Source organism: Thermobia domestica, chromosome 13, assembly GCF_964235325.1.
Source record: "Thermobia domestica chromosome 13, izTheDome1.hap1.1, whole genome shotgun sequence".
Classification (NCBI taxonomy): Eukaryota; Metazoa; Arthropoda; class Insecta; order Zygentoma; family Lepismatidae; genus Thermobia; species Thermobia domestica.
The window spans coordinates 206,508,624-206,533,309 of record NC_137466.1 but is presented as its reverse complement, the minus strand read 5'-3'; the positions used below and the strand labels follow the sequence as shown (position 1 = coordinate 206,533,309).

Here is a 24,686-nt window from a genome sequence, read left to right as displayed (position 1 = left end):
AACCCCTCCCCCGTTCGTTACGTAACACTTTTGGATTTTTGTTTTCTCACCAATTTTCCTTATTTTGGGAGTTATTATAATAAAAACTATTTTTAATAGTAGAAATTTTATTACAAAATGCTCTTTTTCTGAATATATTTGTAGTATTTTTCACTAATAAATCAAAGTACCGGTACGTATTAGAAAATGGTAGGATGGTAATAATATTTTAACCCCATAAGATTGCTTAATTAACAGTCCTAATTCTTCAAAACTGCATACTGTCGTTTCCCAAGGAGATCACACCTATCCTTTTCGGTCAGATGATGACAACGAGGGTCACTACGAAAGTTTTGAGATACGCATTGTTGTGGCACAGTATTTGAATTCCAACAATTGCGTTCGGTAGTGGTATCCAGAGCAAAGAAGCGAAGCAGGTTTCAACGGCGTATCGCCTTCACTTGTTTGTTGATGTGATCAGTATTCGGCTGTCTAGAATGGAGCTCGAAAGGGAACCTTTTCGGGGAATGATCCTTTACGATTTCAAAATTGAACGAGACACAAAGCCTTGACCGTTTGCAGGGGGCATTTGGGGACCTTGCTAATTCCCGTGCTACAATTTTTCGGTGGTTTGGTAAATTCAGAAGAGGCCGGACATCGCTTAAAGATGGAGAGAGAGCTGGACGTCCTGCAAAAGCTGTGTCAGATGAAAACATTGCCGCTGTGGAACAAATGATTCGAGAAAATCCTCGAACAACTTTCAAGGACATTGAATCTACAGTGAACATTGGATCGCCAGCAGTAACAAAAATTCTTCATGTTCATCTTCGGTTCATGAAGGTTTCATCTCGATGGGTGCCTCACACTTGGACTGAACAGCAGAAGCGCATGCGTGTGTAATGGTGTGAAGAAATGCTTGCAAGATTTGATGGAGGCAATTCTCGACGCGTCTCTGACATTGTTAGTGGTGATGAGACTTGGATCTATCTGACTCTGAAAATAAACGCCAGTCTACAGTTTGGATCTTTCTGGACGAAAATCCACCCACGAAAGTGAAGCGACCGCGAAGTGTGGGGAAGAATATGGTCCAAATTCTTCTCCAAATCTGGCCATGTTGCTACTGTTCCACTTGAAGAACAAAGGACTGTTACTGCTCAATGGTACACTACTGTTCGCCTAACAAAACTGTTCCAGAACCTTCGGGAACGGCGTCCAAGAACTGGATTGCATGGGATCCTGCTTCATCATGACAACGCGTCCGCACACATGGTCAATATCACAATTCAGTTTTTAGAATCTAGGGAGGTCAAACTTATGTTTCATTCGCCGTATAGCCCTGACCAGGCCCCGTGTGATTTTTTTCTGTTCCCCGGGATCAAAGATCGCATGCGTGGGAAGAGATTTTGCAGCCTTGAAGAAGCTGTAGTGGCTTACGAGAACGAACTTTCAACACTTGAAGAAAAAGGCTGGCAACACTGCTTCCAAAAGTGGCTTTCGAGGATGGAAAAGTGTGTACAGTGTAATGGTGAATACTTTGAGAAAATGTAAGTGTTAAATTGATTTTAAGTAAGTTATTTCACATCTGAAAACTTTCGTAGTGACCCTCCTGACAAGGAAGATGAAGGTGGAACAGGATCTGAAGAACTAACATCGATCTCTTTTTCAGGGATCCAGGATGCTTCATGCATTTGAAATTTGCCAGTTTCGACGATGCAAAGTTGCCTTCCTCATCGACCACAGATTCAAAGTAGCTGCACATGTGAAGAAGCAGGGACATCTCGTTTGTGAAGAAGCTCTCGAGCATCTTTTTTGGACTTCGGATTTCAGTTTACCTCTTTTCATATTCTTCTTGTCCTAAATCAGTGCGAGAATGCAATTTCTTCAGAAATATTCAAATTCAAAAATCAAAAATTTAGTACGAGATAATATCCGACGAATTAGGTTTTTTAATATCTTATTTTGATCTACAAATCCTGGATCGTTCCATCGCGGAAAATATAATTTCACGAAAAAGAATTTCTTCTGTTTCCCATGCAAAACCCCTTAGAAGAATAGAGTGAGTAATGATTCAAATCAAAGGTTTCAGATAACATTCTCAGAAATAGCAATACTAGTGGGAACATGAGGGCATTTTCAGGCGGTGGTTACGATCACTAACAACTAACTCCGGAAAAGCGTGTTCCCTAAATCCAATGCTGCGATAGCCACAAAACGGAGTTTTATTGTATTGTAATACATGCAGGATTCGCCACCATTTACGCTGGTGTCTAGTCCGTCTTCGATTCTTTTCTGTATGATTCAATTTATATAGGCTATAGTTCGCTATTTTCCAAAACAATAGGAATATTTATTTATCTATATCGATATATATATATATATATATATATATACGAGGGTTGGAACTTAAATAGTGGCAACACTGCTGTGGAGACACTATGCAATGAAATGTACTAGTGGCGCTGATAGCGCACGTTGTTAACATACCTACCTAACCTCGGAGCAAGTAGACTTGCCCATCCCACGTCACCGGCAGGCTCACAAGCGAGGGAAGCACAAATCACTTGTGAGCGAGCGGTCTAACGTAAAGGTGTCACTATGTTTTCGAAACAGGAACAACGGAGTTGGATCAAGATTGAATGTGTCAGAGGTCGTACAGCACGACAGTGTCATCAAGGGCTTCAAGAGGCGTGTGGGGAATCGGCATTGCCGTACAGAACAGTGGCACGGTGGGTAAAAACCTTTAACGAAGGTCGGCAAACTGTGGCGGACATGCATCGGGCAGGTCGTCCTAGCGTCTCTGAAGAAGAAGTGCAAGCTGTTGCCGCGTTAGTGGACAGTGATCGACGCCTGACGATTCGTGAGCTCGCCCACGAAACCGGATTAGGGCATTGACGGTCAGCCCTGGAGGAACGTAATGCGTTAGGATAACACACCATAACTTTCACCATACTGGGGCTCTGACGCACTTTCGACTTTCGCGGCGACCCATAATGACGCCATTCGTTGGATTGGCGTTTCAGTGTTGGCTCGTAAGATCTGGCCCATGTCTCATCCAGTGTTACGATACGGCGTAAAAAAGTCTCGCCTTCGCGCTCATACCGCTCCAAGTGCGTCTGAGCAGCGTCGTAACGCATCCATTTTTGCATTTCCATCAACTCATGCGGAACCCATTGTGATGCAGTTTTGCGCATGCCCAGGCTTCCTTCAGAATGCGAAGCACAGTCTTACGCGCTAATCCGGTTTCGTGGGCGAGCTCGCTAATCGTCAGGCGTGGATCACTGTCCACTGTCCACTGTCCACTAGCGAATTTGACACCTTTACGTTAGACCGCTTGCTCACAAGTGATTTGTGCTTCCCTCGCTTGTGCGCCTGCCAGTGACGTGGGACGGGCGAGTCTATTTGCTCGGAGGTTAGGTAGATATGTCAACAACGTGCGCTATCAGCGCCACTAGTACATTTCATTGCATAGTGTCTCCACAGCAGTGTTGCCACTATTTAAGTTCCAACCCTCGTATATATATATATATATATATATATATATATATATATATATATATATATATATATATATATATATATATATATATATATATAATGAAAGTGACTATGTTTGTAACTTAATAACTCTTAACCATCCGACCGATCTCGTTCAAATTTTCAACATAGATGAAGTTCTGACCTGGGATGTTTTTTATCATATTACTTTGAAGGTGCAACTTGGGGGAGGGTCAATATATAAAAAATGATTGAAAATGAACGATGTTAGTGTCAAATGCATAAATTTCGGGGTCGCTGAGATAAACAGTGATTCTTTCGATGCAGTTTAAATCCAAATTCACCCCGCAACTTAGGTAAAGTGGAGGATGACATATATAAAAAGTTCGAAAATGACTGATATTAGAGTCGAGACCATGGTGTTAGGGGTCGCTGAGATGAACAGTAACACTTTCGATGCCGTTTAAATTAAAATTTGGCCATGCAACTTGGGGAAAGGGAGATATATAAAAGTGATCGAATATGACCGATATTTGTGTCGAATCCATAGTTTTTGGAGTCCGTAAGTTGATGGTGACAGTTTTGGTGCCCTATATATCCAAAATGAAACGTATTCTCCCCGTATGAAAAACGGGTATTCTAGCTAATTTATAAAAAAGAAAAAAAACAATAAAATTATTTGTTTAAAAGATTGCATATAAATCTGAGAATAAAAATAAAAAATACAGCAGAAAAAACTGTTACGTAGCGAAGACCTAAAGCCCCTCCTCCCCCTTATCACTCTTCATAACGCAAGGCCGAACCCCCTTCCCTCCTTGCCGCGTTACGTAATATGTGGACGACCCCTAAATGTGTCTTAATCACATATCCATTAGACACAGAACAAATATAGACACTTTAGTTCTTCTACTGACAGTCAGTACATATAGTGATTTTTCTTGATTGACCCTTATGCACATTTCGGTTGCACATAGAACAAATCCAAGAACATTTTATGTCATCAATTCGAGGACAAATAGCACATCTCCTCCTTTTAGCTGGAGAATCTGTTTGCGGACAGTCTTCATTGATGTTCCTATCAGTTAGTCGTAACAATGACTGCCGAAGCCTACGAGAAACTGTCCCGCATTCGCCCCTTACTTTTAGGTGATCTTGAGCGAGAGTCATCGTAATACTCCTCATGAAGTCTCGTCTCTGAAGTCTTCTTGGTTCGTTGGAAAGATGGTAAAAAAAAAAACAAGGCTATTTGAGCATGCAACGTCCAGTATTCTATAGAAAATTGCAAGAAACCACCTTCTGCAAAATCTGCCTGTTCCGAGTTCTGCACACATCTCCGTAACACTCCCCAAGAAAACCACAGAAAAAATGTAATGCAGGAAACGTATAGTGCAAGTACTATCCTGGGGAAAATTTCGACCCCAGAGGTCCGAAACTATCGAAACAACAAAGTGCATGGACACGAACAACAAGTCGCACCGAAATCTCAAGATGAACTAAAAAATGCAACCGTTAAGTTTTACGACCCACGATTATGCCGGCTAGGGTAAAGGAGGCGGCGATAATGAGAAATGAATGAAATGGTGGAATGAAGAAAGTGGGACGAAACTTGAGAACCCCGAGAAAACCCACGCACACAGTGTTTATCCAGCACAAGGTTCACTTTGCGCGGGCTGGGATCAAACCCAGGACCCCATGCACCAGAGGTGAATACTCTATCACTGAGCCACCCCGGCCCCCTAGCAAGGTCAACTGAGAATAGACGACTGAAGCCTCAGTGAAACAATATATATATATATATATATATATATATATATATATATATATATATATATATATATTGTCCACAGCTAGAAATGTGTTTGCGGAGGTCAAACTTGATCCCCCACGATAGTAGTTACGAGTTAAGTATGTAGTGATAACTTAGGAAAAAGATATGTGAAAACTTAGATTTCTTAATAAAAATAACTTTGTATATTGTTATTATATATATATATATATATATATATATATATATATATATATATATATATATATATATATATACAGGGTTTGTCCGGGAAGTAATAGGACTGATTTTATTCCGCCATGATTGTACTTCGGAGCGTGCGCGCACCGACTGAATCCAGTAGAGAGCGTTCCTAGCTAACGAACGATCAGCTGGTCAGTTGTCTCCGAGCACACGGAGAGTCATCACAGGCTTTTTCGCGCGACGTGTTTCTGTGAGTGGTGCAAGCCGAAAATGCAGCGTTCGTTAGAGCAGAGGTACGCGATTAAATTCTGTGTTAAACTCTGTAAATCTGCGACAGAGACGTTTGATATGATCAAGCAGGCTTACCCAGATGATGCTTTCGCAAGAAGTGGTGTGTTTCGATGGCACAAGGCCTTTTCGGAGGGCCGGGAAGAGATCGCCGATGAAGACCGTGCTGGAAAACCATCGACTTCGACAAACACCGACAATGTGACTCGTGTGCGCGAAGTTTTGAACTCAGACCGTCGACTAAGTATTCGTTCAATTGCCCAGATGTTAAATTTACCAAAAACTGTGGTTCATGAAATTGTGACGGAGCCTTTGAACATGCGCAAGGTGTGCGCGAAGATTGTCCCACTGACGACCAGCAATTGCGTCGAGTGGAATTGTGCCAAGAAAATTTGAACATATGTGAAAGTGGCCCCCAATTTTTGAAAAAAGTAATCACAGGTGACGAATCAGGGATCTTTGAGTATGATCCCGAGACAAAGAGGCAATCTTCCGAGTGGCACACGCCGGCGTCTCCTCGCCCAAAAAGAGAAGAATGAGCAAATCCAAAATGAAAACGATGCTCATTGTCTTTTTTGACATCAAAGGCTTCGTCCCATATGAATTTGTTCCTCCTGGACAAACCGTCAACGCCAAGTTTTACGTGGAAATGCTCAAGAGACTCAAACAAAGGGTCAATCGGGTCCGACAAGACATCGGAGCTGACTGGAAGCTGCACCACGACAACGCTCCGGCTCACACCGCCTTTCTTGTGAATAGCTTCCTGACCAAGGCCGGCAACCCAACGCTTCCGCAGCCGCCCTACAGCCCAGATGTGGCCCCCCGGACTTCTTTTTGATTTCTCGCCTGAAACGCCCGATGAAAGGCAAGCATTTTGAGACGACAGAGGGGATCCAAGCAGCTTGCACCGCGGCTCTCAAGGCTATTCCGGAGAATGACTTCCGTGACGCCTTCAATGCTTGGAAATCGTGCTGGCAGCATCGACGCAGAAGGAGACTATTTTGAAAGTTTTCAAAGAATTGTAACGATTGGCTCAATATTTTATTAAAAATCGACTCAGTCCTATTACTTTCCGGACAAACCTTATATATATATATATATATATATATATATATATATATATATATATATATATATATATATATATATATATATAACGCAGCAGCTGAAATGCGTGGGGCAGGAGGGTATGAGCAAATCGATCACCTATGGAATGAATCGATCCAGGGCACAGTAAAACTAGTTAGGCCAGTGGGCATATCTCCTTCCTTCTCTTCTCTTTACATTATATCTGGAGATGTATGTTCTGACTAATAGGCTACTGTGGCAATTTTAAAATGTAAGAGGATATACGCTATCAATGATAAACTATGACTTTTAATATATATAGGGCAATAAATCGAAAAACTCTATATTATTGTTCTGTTCCAATGCCCTGTATAGAGATCCACATATGTCTTCTCAGAGCAACATTAAACTAATCTTTTCCACAGAATATTTTTCATTCTATACTTTGATCCAGGGGTTGAAATGGAATTTTAGACTTAAGGGGAAAGTCAATAATAGATCAGGTTTGATTCAGAAAGTCGGAAGAGCAAGCGAACTTTGATGGAGAAGCGATAGAGATTGTTGCAGAACAATTAACAAAAAAACAAAATTAATATCACCATTCAAATTTACTATTTGTTAATAATAACTACAGATGTTTCTCCTTCCTTTGCACAATCACTTCAACTTACGAAGGGGATATTATCCCCTCGTGCATACCTCATTTTCACTCTTGCTTTTATCTCAGGCTTTTTGCACGTGAAACCGTATTTACCGGGTAACTTTGACGCGGTGCCATTTTGACTCGTGCATTTTTGTCGCGGAGCACTTACGTCCAGACCTTTTCCATGCTGGACCGTAAGACTCGGGCCCTTTTGAGGCAGGGCTCTTTCGACCCAGTCTCCTTTGACGCAGGACTCTTTTAACTCGATTCCTTTTGACCCGAGCAATTTTTGACGCGGGGCCATTTTGACTCGTGCATTTTTGTCGCGGAGCACTTACGCCCAGACCTTTTTCATGCTGGGCCATAAGACTCGGGCCCTTTTGAGGCAGGGTTCTTTCGACCCAGTCTGCTTTGACGCAGGACTCTTTTAACTCGATTCCTTTTGACCCGGGCAATTTTGACGCGGGGCCGTTTTGACTCTGGCCTTTTAGTAGCGGTGCTATTTTCACCCGTGACCTTTAGAGGCGGGTCCTTTTGACCCGGGCTCTTTTAATGTAGGGCCAGTTTGTCGCGGGGCCCTTTCACCAAGCTCTTTTGGCGCGGGCTGTTTTGACTCGTATCCATTTGTAGCGGGGCCGTTGTGACTCTGGCCCTTTAGTTGCGGAGATCTTTTGACTCGGAGACTTTTCTCGCGGGGCCTTTTGACCCGGAGACCTTTTAACCTGTGCTCTTTTTTTACATTCGCTCAGCCGCGTAACTCTCAGCCGGTGCCTTAAGCATTTAAAACCTGCGATGTAACATTATTGCGAATGTTTCTTTATTTTTTCTAGGCTCTCTTGACGCGGGACTGTTTATACTCGGGCTCGTTTGACGTAGGGCCCTTTTGACTCGGTTCTTTTTGTCGCGGGACCATTTTGACCCAGGTCTTTTTCACGCTCGGTCGTTTTATCCCGGAAACTTTTAACTCAAGTCTTTTCGACCCGGCCATTTTGACTTGGACTCTTTTTTGGCGGAGACTTTTGACCTGGACATTTCACTCTGGGCTGTTTTGACCCGGGCCCTTTTGACGAGGGATCGTTTTGACTCGGGCACTTTTGTCGCGGAGACCTTTTGACGCAGGCCTTTTTGACGCGGGCTCTTTTCTAGCGGGGCTGGTTTGAACCGTGCCCTTTTGAGTTGCATCCCTTTGACCTGGCCTCTTTCGGACCGGGACCCAGGACCATTTGTCGCGGGGTCTTTAGACTTGGCTCCTTTTCACGCGGGGCCGTTTCTACTCGGGGCCTTTTGTCGCTAGGCCCTTTTGACCTGCAGACTTTTTGACTTGCGCTCTTTTAACGCGGGGCCGTTTCTTCTCGGGTCCGTATGACGTAGTAACCTTTTGACTCGGGTTTTTTTCGCGGGATCCTTTTGAGCCGTGCTCTGGACGCAGGGCCCTTTTAACTCAAGCCCATTTAACCTGGGCCCTTTAGACTTGGGACCATTTTGACACGGGGCCTTCTGTCGCGGAAACTCTTTCACACAGGTCCTTTTGACTCGGGTCCTTTTGTTGCAGAGATATTTTGAACCCGAGCCTTTTGTCGGGAGGTTCTTTTATCCGAGCCCTATTGACCTGGGCTCTTTTCACGCGGAGTCCTTTTTACTTGGGCCTGTTTGACGCAGGTCCATTTTGACTCGGATATTTTTGTCGCAGGACACTTTTGACACGAGCTCTTTTGACGCTGGGCCGTTTTGATCCCGGGAACGTTTGTTGCAAAGAGCTTTAGATCCGGGCCTTTTCGACTCGGGTATTTTTGTAGCGGGGCCTCTTTTGGCACAGTCCGTTCGGCATAGAGCCCTTTTGACTCGAGCTCTCTTAACACAGGGTTCTTTTTTACTCCGGTCTCTTTGTCGCAGGACGATTTTGACCTGAACTTTTTCACGCTGTTCCGATTTGACCCGTGCCCTTTTGAGGCGGGATACTTTTGACCGGGGCCCCTTTTAACTCGAGCCCTTTTGACGCGGGGTCGTTTTTAGTCGTTTCCTTTTGTCGCGGATACCCTTCTACCCAGACCTTTTTCACGCTGGGCCGTTTTGATTCGGGTCCTTTTGAGGAGGGTTCCTTTCGACCCAGGCTCTTTTGACACAGGGCCTTTTAACTTTATCCCTTTTGACCCGTAGAATTTTGACGCTGGGCTGTTTTGACTCAGGCCTTTTCGTTGCGTCGCTCTTTTGACCCTTGCTGTTTAGAAACCGGTCCTTTTGACTCGGGCCCTTTTGTTGCGGGGTCCTTTTGACTTCCGCCCTTTAGAGGCCGCTCCTATGACCCAGCCTTTTCTGACCCAGGGCCAATTTGTTGCGGGCCATTTTGACCAGGGCTCGTAATGACTCGAGCCCTTTTGGCTCAGTTCCCTTTTGTCGCTGAGATCTCATGACTCGGGGCCATTTTAACTTGGGGCCTTTTGTCGCGGTGGTCATTTACCCTGGCCCTTTTGACACTGAGACATTATGACCTGGGCTCTCTTGACGTGGGGCTGTCTTTTCTTGGACCCGTTTGACGCAGACCTTTTTCACGATGGGTCGCTTTATTCCTAGCTCTCTTGACGCGGGATAATTTTGTCTCGGGCCTTTTTCACGCCGGACTGTTTTGACCTGGGCCTTTTGAGGTGGGGTCCTTTTGACCCGTACTTTTTTGACACAGGGCCGTTTTTTTTCGAGCCCTTTGGACTAAGAACCTTTTTAATATATATAGCGCAATAAATCGAAAAACTCTATATCGGCCTTTTGCTGCCCCCCCCCCCTGTTGGAAAAAATCTTGCTGGTGTTAAGGATTATCATGTTGCTTAGTTACTGTATTATATTGTGCTATACAAACAATAAATACATCTGTGTTTTTTTTAAATAAGAATAACCTTATTTACATTTATTACGGACCTTGCTTTACGACAGCGAAACATATTCACGTTCAGCGTAACCAGTTTCCATTCTGAAATAAGGACAGTGAGACGAAATTATTAACGCATACATTTAGGACTTAGAAAAGTGTCCTGCGAACATGTCGTAGTAAATTCCTGAAGAGTGACATTCGCTAGTAGCAATTGTTAGCAGTTATTAACTGAACATAGAAGATAATAAACTGAAAAACTGAAAATACGAATCTTTTCAGAGATGACAGTGTACTGATGCTTTAAATCTGTTCCTTTACTCCTTATACATACGTTATTTCCCTAGTCAAAATAAAAACTCTTCAAAATTATTCACAATTTCTTATGCAACCATCCCTTCCTTGGAGTACTGCGCGGTCACATACCCGTCACGGCGATGTAAAGGCACTTTTGGCGACGAGGATACAATATACCGCTGTCCGGATAATGGATTTTTCTCAGTGTAGTAGTGGGCACAAAAACTGGTTTTTCGGTTTTCAAAAAACCTGTTTCTCACCGAAACCGGTTTCGGTTTTCTTCTAGACCGGTTCGGTTTTTCACCAGACCCAGTTTCGGTTTTCTTCAAAATCGGCTCCTTTTTTTTTCAAAATTGGCTCTATTTCTGACCAGAATAATGTTTCGTTGTTCTGAGGAAACCAATTCCGTTTCTACAAAAATAGTTTTGTGTTTCCAAAAGTTTTCACCGAAACTAGTTTCGGTGAAAAGCCGAACCTTTTTTGGAGAAAACCGAAATGTCGTTTTTTTCGGATTTCGGTTTTTCTAGAAACTGGTTTCTATTTTTTATAAAAACGGTTTTGCCCATCCCCAGTTCATACTGGAAGTGGTTTAAATTACTGACTTTTTGCTTCCAATCATCATAGATTAAAAATAAACAGCAAGGGATAATGAATAATGACTTTTTAATACAGATTGAGCGTCCGAGGATCAAGTTCTATCTTTGGTCTTATTTCTTTATTCCAACCAGAAATAATAGAGCACCACTTCAAGTTTGAGTATTGAATTCCCATAGTTTGGAAGTTTACCGTAATTTCACACTGTGAAACGAAAGTTACTTGTTTTTATTTTGTAAATCATCCATTGTATTTGTGATATCAAAAGTAACAAGATATTATTCACGGCATGACAGTTCGTATATATTAGTAATGTTCTTCTATAATTCAGTTTACTATTCAATTATATAAATTATGTACCAAAGTATGTTATGATCCTGTTTGCAGCACTGAAATGCAGCAAATCGTCTCGACTTGTTTGGCCTGCTATACACTATGAGGTAACTCCTAGGAAGTATCTTAGGATTTATCTGACAAGGGAACATTCCAATTTGGTGAATTCAATTGCTGAAAATGATTGCTAGCACTGGATTCGGAACCAAAAGAAATAGAGAAAAAAAAAGAGTGTTTAGTGGCAGATCGTATCCACAGTAGGAGATAAGTGAGGGCAAAGTGTGAAGATAGAACGTAGAAAATGTTTAGAAATGCCATTGAAACGAGTACAGAGATTGTGTAATGTGAATCATGAGGCATCTGAAAAGTGGCCATGTTGGAATTAGTGCAAGAAGAATATACGGGAAAGGGGTCATGTGACATATAGCTCTTGACGCACACAATCTATTGAAATAGTGGCCAATACAGTTTTAGACTTCTGTAACAGGAGGTGTCCCACGCTATGGCAATGAAAAAAATGAAATCTTTAAGTTTTACGTCTCACGCTTATGCCGGTCAGGCTAAAGGAGACGGTGATGATGAGAGATGAGTGAAATGGTGGAATGAAGAAAGTGGGAGGAAACGGGAGAACCCCGAGAAAACCCACGAGCATGGTGTTTGTCCACCACAAAGTCCACACGGCGCGAGCCGGGATCGAACCCGGGAGCCCAAGCATCGGAGGTGAACCCTCTACCACTGAGCCACCGCGCCCCCTATGGCAATGAAGCAATACTGTTGTAAAGGTGACGTAAATAAGGAACAACCACAAACGTGAATGAGGCCACTTTCCAGCCAACAAACGTCCCGACCCAGGGACGTACGCAGGGGGTGGGTCCTAGGAGTCCGGACCCCCCCCTCCGAAATTTCGACTTTTGTGTAAATGTTGCCTAAATTTAAGGGCAATTTTAGAAATTGTAATATAAAATACCCTCATATTGAGTTTGCACCCCTCCCGAAAGAAATTCCTGCGCACGCTACTGTCCCGACTCACCCATTATTTGTTCATATGCTGATAAAAGTGCAAATATGACCAAGGACAACCTGAAACAGTTCATGACTAACGTTTTCTGGCCTTCTATAGAGCAGATAAAACTGCTGCTCCTTGTTGATTCATGGAGAACCAATAAAGACGAAGAGTTCGTGCAGAAACCAGGCAATGTTGAGCTTATCCGACTACTTATCCCTGATGGTTGCATGTCGCTCATACAACCATTGGATGCGTTCTTCCGTTCATATAAGAATTTCATAAAATATATAACAGACGCCGTTTTTCTCTCATCTAACTTCAAAATATAACAACGGGACAACTTCATTAACTTGCAATCACACACTCAATTTCAGTTAACAGCTCAAGGTTCCAAACTACGATTAGATATGCTTTCTATAAAACTGGAGATTTGAAAAAAAAAAAAAAAAAAGCCCATTCATGACACCTGTTGACTACTGCTTTAATTTCAATGCCAGAGACAACTGTGACGAGCCCGATTGTCCATCTTTATCGTTTTTTAAGTGTGCCCACTGTTTTCTCCATTTCTGCATCAACCACACAATCATTCTTAAGTTCCATAATAGCTGCAATTGAACAGAGCTCTCAAGCTGTATTGGCCACTATTGATTTCAATAGACGGTGTGCGTCAAGAGCCATATGTCATATGACCCCATTCCCGTATATTTCTCTTGAGCTAATACCAACATGGCGGTTTTTCAGATGCCCCCCATGACTCACATTACGTCTATTCACTGGAGCTCTACATGCATTCCTCATATCAACATTTGACCTCAATCCCTGTACTTGTTTTAAAATTAACATAGCATTTCTAGACATTTCCTACGTTCTATCTTCACACTTTCCCCTCACTTATCTCCCACCCTGTACGGTCTGCCACTAAACACCCTTTTTCTCTGTTTCTTTTGTTGCTGAATCCAGTGCTAGCAATCATTTTCAGCAATTGAATTCACCAAATCGGAATGTTCCCTTGTGAGGAAAAATATTGCGACACATCTATCGTTTTGTGTTATACACGTGAAGAGTTTTCTTGTCTGACCAAATGACGTTGCGCCAGGCCCTATATAGTTAAATTGCACATCTATATATATAAGCATAAGAACCAGAAGATAAATTAGCAAAACATATCTCATCAGTCCCTGCATCACTACTCTTCATTTTACCGACTATTTTTGCTCTTTCACCCAGATACGATCGCCGAAGATGATTAAACTCCTGCTTCACATCCTCCGAAGAGGTGCCAGGTTTCACAACGCATACTCGACCAGCAATGTTTTCCAGTGCCTTCAGCCTTCCATGTCTGTCGTGATAGTGCGTTGACTTTGTATTATATATTTAAAAAAAATGTATGCTTCTCGTATGCACTAATATGTGTGGAAATAGCATCTTTGCTGGCGGGGAGAAAGCAAATTTGTTTTATTTTCTCTCCCCTGATGTCGCTTAAATCGAAATCTTACGAATTTTCTTTAATCTCATAGGATCGATCAGAACATAGGAAATGGCATGAGATTTGATACCATATACGTTAAGATTTTGATTCTAGAAAAAAACGTAAGAAATTTCCTAGGATCTATCCCATAGTGTATATCAGGCCTTACTTGCAGTGAGTTTAGCAAATACAGGAAGGTAATAATATAGTACAGTTAGGGTTTACATCGTCACTATGAAGCACAGATTTTAAAGTAAGAGAATTGAGTAAAGAATTAGTCTACATGTATTTTATTCACTTACGAAACCCCACCATTTAAAGGAAAATAAATAAACCTGCTTTTGATAACGAGTTGATAACTGTAGATTTTAAAGGCTGCATTGGAATCAGTCGTTCTTTCAGAAAAAATGTTCCGAGCGGCACACTTAGTATTCCAGGGAGGCACTGCTGGTACTATTCTATTTATTATTATATTATAGACGTATTAGTCTATTTTTTGTCTCCTCCGGGAGGGTACTATGAGAGCTCCGGGGGGGGCAATGTCCCCCAAAAAACATGTCTGGAAGAAACACTGATTGGAATAAGAGAACAATCTCAATAAGCAGTAGCATATGATGTGTAAGTATGCATCTCAACATAACATTTACCTGGTGGCTTCTCCTATTTGTGCAAAATAATTAAACGAACAGCAGAAACCTTCACTTGTTTTTGTAACTTTGATCCTTTCAGTGCAGTTAAACTCCTTGGACTTCCATTTGCATTTCACAAACATTTGATCACATGGCTGAACCAACTACAGGAAAAAAATAACTTATTAGGAAAGATATTGACACTTTTTGTAGTTCATTTTATAATACTAACAATTAAGGTAGTGTAATAATTTGTTGTTACATGCCTAATTTTGATTTCTATCCTTTTGGGAAATATAATACTTGAAATTTATTTTCTGACCTCCAGTTAATTTGTGATACTACCTTAAACTCGAAATGAAATTACTGTATAAAGCAAAGTTTATTTATTTTAAAATAATAACTGTCTAACAATTTCGCCACTTAACTGAACATATTGGCTTTATCATACAATTATTATTTTTAAAATAAACGTTGGTTTGTTTAATTATTTCATTTCGAGTTTGTTATTTAAGATATCAAAGCTAATATAAACCAGCTAGTTATTGTGATACTAGTTTATTCTGTGTGTTTACGTATCTATGTATTCTATTACAGTAAATCCTAGTTCACACTTGTATTAGGCTAGTTTTAGATGGAAGCATTTATCAGATGTGTTGCCAAAAATCTCGTATAATATTCTATGGCATCAAAAGTACATCGTGCTCTTACACGGTAGCATTTTGATAAGCATCTTGTCGTGACGTAGCAAACAAATCACTGGAGAAAAGCGCGATTATGGCTCCGAAACTAAAGCGTGGTGTAGCTAAAGCTATAGTGGTAGTAACAACAGTTCTCGCCGATTATATTTTTAAAAAATAAATAAATAAAACGAAAATCACGAAGAAGTATGCGGGCAGAGAGCATCCCAACTCCAGCTCATTTTTCTTTACTACAATTCAATGTTACTACTGTTCTTTACTATTTACACAAAACAAAGAGCATGGATGTTTGGCACAAAATCTTTCGCTTCCTTTTACCACACCACGGCGCTGCAATCAAACCAGCAATGCCGGGGAAAATTTTACGAAATAGAGCAGATTCTATCGGACAAGAAATGGCATAGGATGGCATAGGAAATGCTATAGCATTTGCTACTCTACACGCTAGGAGAATTTCGATGATACGATTTTTTTCTACGATAAATGCTTCCGTCTAAAACTAGCCTTCCATAATATCCTACTCCAGAGCAGCATCGTGCATAAGAAATACATTTATTAACGTATCTCATACCATACATTACCCATTAAGTGAAATAACCTATTAAATTACGTAATTCGTCCAGCGAATTTTAATTTAGGAGATTTAATAAATTTAACATAGAAACATATGTTTTAAAAGCTACAGGATTCTAGTCCTTCATACTAAACATTTTCATATGCCTGTGATTGAAACAGCACAGATATTTAATTATAACAGAGTAGATTATATTGTAGAAGCAGGAATCTTGTAGAAACAGCAACTTATAATCTACCTTTTGTTGGGTTTGAGGAATAATTCATGAGCGATTTTAAAAAAATTAAACAAATGAACTACAACAAATTAATGAAAAATGTACTATCCGTTGTTGCTTACGAGTTTCATCGTTCAATAAGTTTTTCGATGCCTTGGCGATAGAAATCTCCCGGTATTCAATCAAAGAATTCGCCCAACTAAGCCCTCAATTCCATGTCATTATTAAAGTGCATAGTTTTGGAGCTAGGGCTGTCCTAAATGCGTGGGTAAAAGTGGATCTGAAAAGATAGGGGAACGCATGACGTCAAACCGTCCCCCGTGCCTATCTTTGCCCATTGTAATTTTTTAGAAAGCGGCTGGACGCCACAGATATTTTCTGGAAGTGGGGGACGACGTCCCCCTGCGCTCCCCTTCACTTTTACTCCTGCCTGAGTGTGAAAAATTCATCGGAACACGCATTATTTCGAACACAAGAAACCGCGGCGTAACAATTTTTTTTTTTTTTTTTAAAGTTCCTGTTGACGTATTCAGTGTTCATAGTTCCCTAGTCTTACTTTTTACCAACTTCGGAGTTATCGTAAGTCCGAGCATATCTGGGAGTTATGTTTGGTGCATGATTGGAAATTATATCCTGTAGGGAATTCTTTACGAGCCTGCTGCACCTTGCTGATATATCATATTTGGGTGACGTATATGTAAATTTCTTTACCCCGGTATGGATCATCATTCCACGGTTCCTGGAGTTTGAAATAAAGAGTGTTGCCATTTTTAATTTCCACGCTTTTGGACGGCACTAGCCCTGGAAATATGCACTTTTCTCCATAGGTTCATATGAACATTTTTCTTTTCTTTTCTTTTTTTACTGTGATGTAAAGAACCACCTTTAGTTTATAGGTATAATTCAGTAACACCCTGCATATACATACACATTTTTTCAATAAATAAATAAATAAAACCGGAATTTTATTATACTCTGTAGCACAATTGCAGTATACAATATAAACTGTAAATAGACAGTAAACATAGATGATATCGCAAAATGGCAAACACACGTGTAGCGAGTATGGAGAAAACTACGCACGTATCTTTATTGTGTACAGTTGGCAACAGAGGTCAATGTCACTCACGCAACTAACTTCGAGAAAACTGAAACAATTAGAGTATTTTATAATAAATAAATATTTCTAACTTCAGCATTCATTTTACTTTATTTTTCTTGAATTTTTCGTCTCATCCTTTCTCCCTTTAGGCTATAGAATAAGGTTGCTCACTAAGATGAAACGAGATACTCAGTAATTCATAATCATTACTTAATTACATTAAACTGTACTCAAATAAACATATTGATACCATAATTATTGAGGAAAAAAAGTATTGATATTTTGACAGCTTTATTATGCTCTGGAGTTACGAACTTTAAAAAATCGCCAGAAATGTCAAGTCAATTAAAGTCAATGTTTTATATCACAAGTTTGTTGATCATTTAGATTATCCCTTTTAAATTATGGTTATTTTCAGGTAAATTAGAGACTCTAACTCAAGCAGCTACTGCATCATCTGTATTTATCCTAGGATCATGGTTTGTATCTCATTCTTTTCAGAATAGAACAATCTTTCAAGCGGTACCATTCACATTTTCCTATCACGTTCCTGGGGTGGGAAATTTTGAGAGAAATCGGGATTTTTAAAAAAAAAATTTTTTTTGAGCCTCTCTGGAAACTCTTGGGTTAACGTACAGATCTAAAAATCAACTGAAACATTCTAAGGGGTATACTAAATATGTGTACAAAATTTCAAGTTTATATCTTGAATAATAAGGATGGGGAAAAAATATTTATCAATGAGCCCCACAATGTCCCAGATTATTCCAAAAGACCCTGAATGTAATATAAAAATTTTCTGAGACCAGTGGCGGATAAAGGGGGGCGATCGGGGCGATTCCCGTCTCCAGAAGAGGAAACTTTCTTATTATATATATATATATATATATATATATATATATATATATATATATATATATATATATATATATATATATATATATATATATATATATATATAATATAAAACCCCTTCCAGAGTTTGAAGCTCTTAAAAGTAGCTCTAAGTAGCAGTATGATAACACACCGCCTCCCCAGAAGTCGGTCCTGGATCCGCCCCTACCTGAGACATCCCTATTTATCCTAGGATCATGGTTCGTTCATCATTATCTTTAGAATAGAATAGCCTTTCAAGCGGTACCATTCACATGTCACCATCATGTACCTGAGGCGGGAATATCGTGAAAAAATGGAGTTTTTGTCAAAAATCTAGGCCCCTTTGAACCCCCCTGTTTTAACACAGAGATCTGAAAAAAATCTGAAAAATACTAAGAGGTTCACTGAATGTGTGTGCAAAATTTCAATATTCTAGGTGCAAAAGTAAGCCCGCCAAAAAATAAAAATAAGCACAAAAATACTTTTTTAAAGTTATGACGTCATAGCATCCTATGTCTCGTCGCAGAAAGGCGTGAAACAATACGTAATTTCTACAATGCCTCCATGCTTGAAAAAAAAAACTAAGTTAAAAGCTTTATTGGTTCTTTTTTTAATCGAACAATGAAGACACTACCCAAAATGAAATGAAATCTTTAAGTTTAATGTCCCACGGTTATGCAGGTTAGGCTAAAGGAGACGGTGATAATGAGAAATGAGTAAGTGGTGGGATGAAGAAAGTGGGAAGAAATGGGAGAACCCCGAGAAAACCTGCGAGCACGTGTTTGTCCACCAGAGAAGACACTACCCAATATACTAAAAACAGTATATAGGGTATGTATAATTTAAAAGGGATATATCTTATTTCTCTAAGTAAACTGTAAGTAGCACCATTTAATAACAAGGTGAGATTAATTTTCTCTGTGATAATATTAAGCAAACCACAAATAATGTTCAAAAGTAAATAGAATGAGAAATGAAAATGAAATTTTTTTAAAAAAAATTGTTTACTCACAAGTCTCATAAGATCTCCAATTCCATAGTTATTCATTTTGATTACTTTCTGAGCTTCTGACTGCCTTGCAAAACTAGAAATATCTTCGGGATAAATTAGATCCGTGAGTTCTTGGAGTAATTGTAGGATAGACGTACTGTTAACACCTTCTGGGTACTGCCTAAAAAAGCCAAGAAAGCATGCAATTACGATTAATATCAAATATAATCTCATTTTCAAGCTAACCGAGCTAAATGATTATTTAGGAAGCAAAAGGATATTTCATTTGAACTTTCAAAATAATTCTAAAATAAATTCAAATCGATCTCTAGTTCCAATTCATTTGAACAAAAAGTATGAATTTAACTTAAACTCACCAGTCCGTTCAACGTCATAAATTCGTAATCTATATAGTTGTATACGAAAATGTATGTATGTATAAGAGTATATATATATCTATATATATAAAAACAGGGGCGTCATTTCAGACTTCGTTTGAGGGGGCAAGAGCACCACCGACATAAAACTAGTATATTAGCAGGCAATCTATTAAAGTATATGTATTCCTCAAACTAGTGGGGAAGGGTAATTGCCTCCTCCTGTCCCCCTAAATGACATCACTGTATAAAAGAAGAAGTCCAGAATGACTGATTGATCAATGCCCAGGCCCTCTCGCTTCCTCTGCGACATCCATATAAAATTCGTACAAATCAATAGCATTATTGTACTATGATGTTAAGTAGATTTTTATATATCAAATTACGTGATTTTATATCAAATGGATCAAATGAAACTTATGATGTAATAAAATTCAAGACTTGACACTTCGGAGTAGAATTTTTAAGCTTAATAATAATAATAATAATAATAATAATAATAATAATAATAATAATAATAATAATAATAATAATAATAATAATAATAATAATAATACAGGTAATTAACTAGTATCGGTATTCTAAAATGTTCCCTAACCACAAAGCAAATTCTGTGTGGTTATGAAGGCACATTTTAATACTTAAAAATTCTACTTTTTTCTAATAGGTTGTATTTGATCTTATCATAATGTTAAACATATTACCCTGTTTATAGTGTAAATTAAACCCGATTATTAAGTTGTCTTGAAATGACGTTCAACTGATTAACGATTGGCGCTCACTCTCGTAGGAGAGAAAACACCTGTGAAAACTTAAGAAAAGATTGCCTGGTAACTCTGGTGTAAGCCACGAGAACTCATGTCTTAGTTTATAAACATTTTATGAAATTTGGTATTTGGCAAACGTAATTTCGTATTTGTTGGTATGTGTGTTGAGCAAGGATTTTATAACATCCTTGCTACAGAGAGCCCCTCACGCTTGATAATAGAAGTTCCTTGTAAAATGAAAAAGGTAAAATACAGTTTAAAAAAATACACTTGGAGGAAAATTTTAAATATGAAGTTTTAAGTTTCGGAAGTTTCCGTTTCGAAATTTGACGGCGGCGAAGAAATAACTAGTAACAAATACCTTAAATTTAACTATACACTTTGACACTCAAAAAGCAAGCGAATCGCGCTTCATTTCGCCAGTTCGTCACGTTGCAGTTGATTGAGCAGCGTAGCCAGATCTACAAATTTATCTGTAGATGTAGATTTTTCATGGCGATTCGGAAAATAAGAACTTATGGTGTGATCTACAGATACACCGTTCTATACAGATGTCAAATTTCCAATAAACTGTTTTCAGCAATTTTGTAATCTAACAAAGAACTACGCAACATAATATGCAGCTTACTCATCCAAATATGTAATATTATATATTATTATTATATTAGTAATAATGTTATTATATATTTGTATTTCTGAAACAAATATGGACTATATGTTTATTAATTATACTAAATATCCGACTGCTTCAATAGGTTTGACAACCATCGCATGTCACTGGTCATTCATATATAGAACGAGCTATTGGATGCTTAACAACTTACAACAATTGAATTGATTTTTAGTTTAACGTCCCGTTCAGCAGCGAGGCTATATGAGACGTGGACCTACTGATTAACGTGGAATCCGAACCACGTGAACTCCTGCCAGGAATTGAACCCGGGTCTCTCACGCCGAAGTCGCGTACGCTAACCGCTTAGCCACGAAAGAGCTCAACGGACAACAAATCAACTATATAATCCATGATTATCTTGTGTAACACATCTCAAACAAAAAAAAAAAACACTAAATTTTATGGATTTTAATCATTTCTCAATGCATAATATATTATTTATTGAAATATATGATTTTAATGTAGTAAAATAATGGAGATGTAGTTAGGCATTGGCAGTGCCATATTTACGATTTTGTTTCGGGGAGGCTGTGCTAACTTTCGGCGGCTTTGCCTAAAAATGTGAAAATTCTCCAAGATATTTCATATACTTTACTATAGTAAGTAAGATTTCGGGGGGTGCTTAAGCCCGGAAGCCTCCCTAAATACGCCACTGGGCATTAGTATAGCTAATGAAATACTGTATTACTAGAAACTATATTTACAGAAATTCCGAACAAATTCAAATAGAAGAAAGAAATAACAGACTTACAATTTATCGACAAATGCATAAGCCCTGGATCGTTGTATCTTGTTGATGTTGCAAATAGTGATTGCAGGAAAATCCACATTTGATATGGGATAATGAGTTGATTCCACCGTTGTTATCGTTGGGGTATCCGTGTACCGTTGATAAATGACATCACATAACACAAAGCAGAATATTACACAAAAAACGGTTACAACAATCCAAACTATCCTGTAGAAAAACAAAAATAAATACATGATTAAGCTGATAGTGAAGAAGATGCAAAATCATTTACATTTTTCGAAATACAGTAAACTCTCGATTATCTATGCGCGAATTATCCATTTTGCAGATCGTCCGCGATCTCCCTTTCCTTTCTTCTTCTTCTATTAAAAAAGTGTAAAAAACTTCAATTACAAATAAAAAGAAGGTGTTTTAGCATGAATAACGAAAACAATTGAACAATTGTGTGTGTGTGTGTGTGTGTGTTAGTATTAGAAACGCATTGTCACGTCTGACAATAAAAAGTGGGTGTATTTCCGAAATTTGAATGTCCAAAAATAGTGGTTGAGCAAGAGCCGGTCTTTTCGAACATTAAGTTATGTCTGTATATGCATGGTGGAACTAGGGGGGGAGTAATTCACTGCGAGTTTGCTCCTAATTGTTGTACCATCAATGCCAACCTTTATTCCGAACAGTTCGAGCGGATGTATCTCGTACATGTGGAAGCGAGTAAGTAGATGTCACACTGGAAAACTAATGGTACACACGGAAAAGACAGTATTTGATAGTTAAAAAAAATTCTTTTGCCAATAATTCGGGAACAAATTAATTAATTTGGATCTTTTTGTTGTTATCCTTAGAATATTTATAACTTAACAACTTGTTAAAGTCGGTACTCTAATAGGTTAATTTGTAATTGAATTATTAGGAAAAGAAATTTTGTCAACTGAAGAATACTTTCTTTCGTGCCTGTACCATTACCTCCATGTTGATACAGACCAAGCAGACCAAAAATACCACCTTACAGTTACTTTGGTTCAAACACTTCGATCTCTAAGAAATCGTAAAACACAAATATTACTTTAGAGGTTCGGGATGAAGAAAAAGTCTTAGCAACAAAATAATGTGAAAGATTTTGTTTTTTATCTTTGTGTAAAAATATAATATCAACCTTGAATAGCGACTGGCACTTCAGTTGGTTTTGCACCAGCGTCAAACTCCTGAAGCTTTACGGCGCCCAACCCTTATGTTAGTGTCGGCGATTTGCGTCACTAACTACGTACCTGGCACCTGACGTGACTGTCTTCTATAAATAACTACCCATCCCCTAAAGGATCCAATCCTTGTATCCAAAGCTGCAAAATTCCGCAGTTCAAATATGCATTCAACTTTATCAGCTCCCTATTTTCTACAGAATCCAGTACTTCAACGAATGCAAAATTGCTAATATCGCTGTTCAAATATGCTCTCAGTTCTAAATTAATTATTAAAGGAAATTTCTGACTGGAATGTGTTTGAGACTAATTTGTTGATGTTCATATTTTTCTTTTAACTTACCTGGTTATTTAAATACTATTACAAAGTTGTATTCATATTAAATTGGAACAATGATAATAATTACAGAATCTGATAAATAATCTTTCATGTGTTGCCAATCGACCACGAGGCACAATTCTGCTCTGAACAACCTTCCTGTTCCTGTTGTTTTGTAAGTAGTTATTATATAGACGTATAGATGGCGAGTATGTGCTGCCGTTTGTAGCGCCATTGCGTCAGGACAGTGATTATAGTTTGAGGGAAATTTCCCTAATCTAGGGAATTTTCTTAGGTAAATTTAGCAAGAAAAGGAAAAAAAGGAGTTTTTCGATAAAACGTAAAAATCCATGAAAATTCTCGCTCTGACTGATTGACTAATATAAATGCTTAAATTTGTCTTTGTTCTTCAGAAATAAATCAATACAATAGCAAGAGTTTGTGCGTGTGTGTGTGTTCAAAGTAGCATAATTTGTACCTTTTGTTGGCTGGGTGAATTTGTGTATATCTTTGTAAAAAAAAAAAAAAAAAAGTGAAGGAAAAAGTAAATGAATAAAACAAATGTGACTAACACTTTCTTTGATATAGTGATATTTGATATAGAAGTTATGTGATATAAAAGTTATTACATAACTTCTGTCACAGGAATTGGACATCAACAAACTGGGGAAGATTTGATAAGAAAAGGGAAAATTTTGTGTCAGTCGACTGAAATTTCTTTAAGGAAACCTACGAACACTGCATCAGAATAGGATATACATGCACGAACGCCCGAAGAAAACTTTCTAGGGGAGGCATTCCATGGTTCCTATATTACGTCTAGTATTTAATATACATGGTTTGCTATATTACGAATACATTTTTATGAGCCAGGTAGGCCCGACCCCACACTGCCCCCTTGCGGGCGCCCATGTATACATGCACTGTCGACAGGAATAAATGGAATGATTATTAGATTGTGTATAACAGCAGATACAGCTTACTACATTTTAAAGTTAACCCCGTTTCTTTATGTAGAAATCAATAAAGTGTTGTAAAATTTTAAAAATCAGTTTAGAACATCATTAAGAAATGAATATTTTGTTGTATGAATTAGAGAAACTACTAATAAAATTGAATTTCGATCAAATAAAGCCTATATTATTACCTAATTTAATATTTTAGCTTACCTTTCTATAATAAACCCGCCATCTTTTGAGATATATTTAAATCCATGTAGAGATGTGTTGTCGCAATAATGTTTGCCCAACTTTCGAAGATATTGAAGTAAGGCAGGTAGCATTTCAACTCTTCGTTAATCTGGTTCAGCAAACTGCTATGTGAAGAAAAGAAAATTAAATGGTAGTAAATATTATGCTTAGGTTATAATTTAAGGTCAATTTCCTGTAGTTTAAAGGAAGATAGACAATAATGAATATACTCTTGTGTAGAAAAGTAGAACTGAACAATTCATCATCACTCCCAGGGCGAAGTAGCTCAGTCGTAGCTCGCTTATCTCTGGTACGCGGGGTCCCTA

General features: G+C 38.8%; 1 protein-coding gene across 1 annotated transcript in view; it reads right to left on the bottom strand.

Annotated features, from left to right (window-relative positions):
- LOC145667468 (sodium channel protein Nach-like) overlaps positions 1-24,471 on the bottom strand; it is an 88,511-nt gene extending 64,040 nt beyond the window's left edge. Inside the window, exons 1-4 of the mRNA XM_081734944.1 lie at positions 24,340-24,471; positions 21,659-21,865; positions 19,112-19,271; positions 14,648-14,793 (exon numbers count right to left, since the gene is read on the bottom strand). Of these exons, the coding sequence (XP_081591070.1) occupies positions 14,648-14,793; positions 19,112-19,271; positions 21,659-21,865; positions 24,340-24,452 (626 nt within the window). The 5' untranslated portion in view covers positions 24,453-24,471. The remainder of the gene's footprint in view (positions 1-14,647; positions 14,794-19,111; positions 19,272-21,658; positions 21,866-24,339) is intronic.
- Positions 24,472-24,686: the final 215 nt, after the last annotated feature.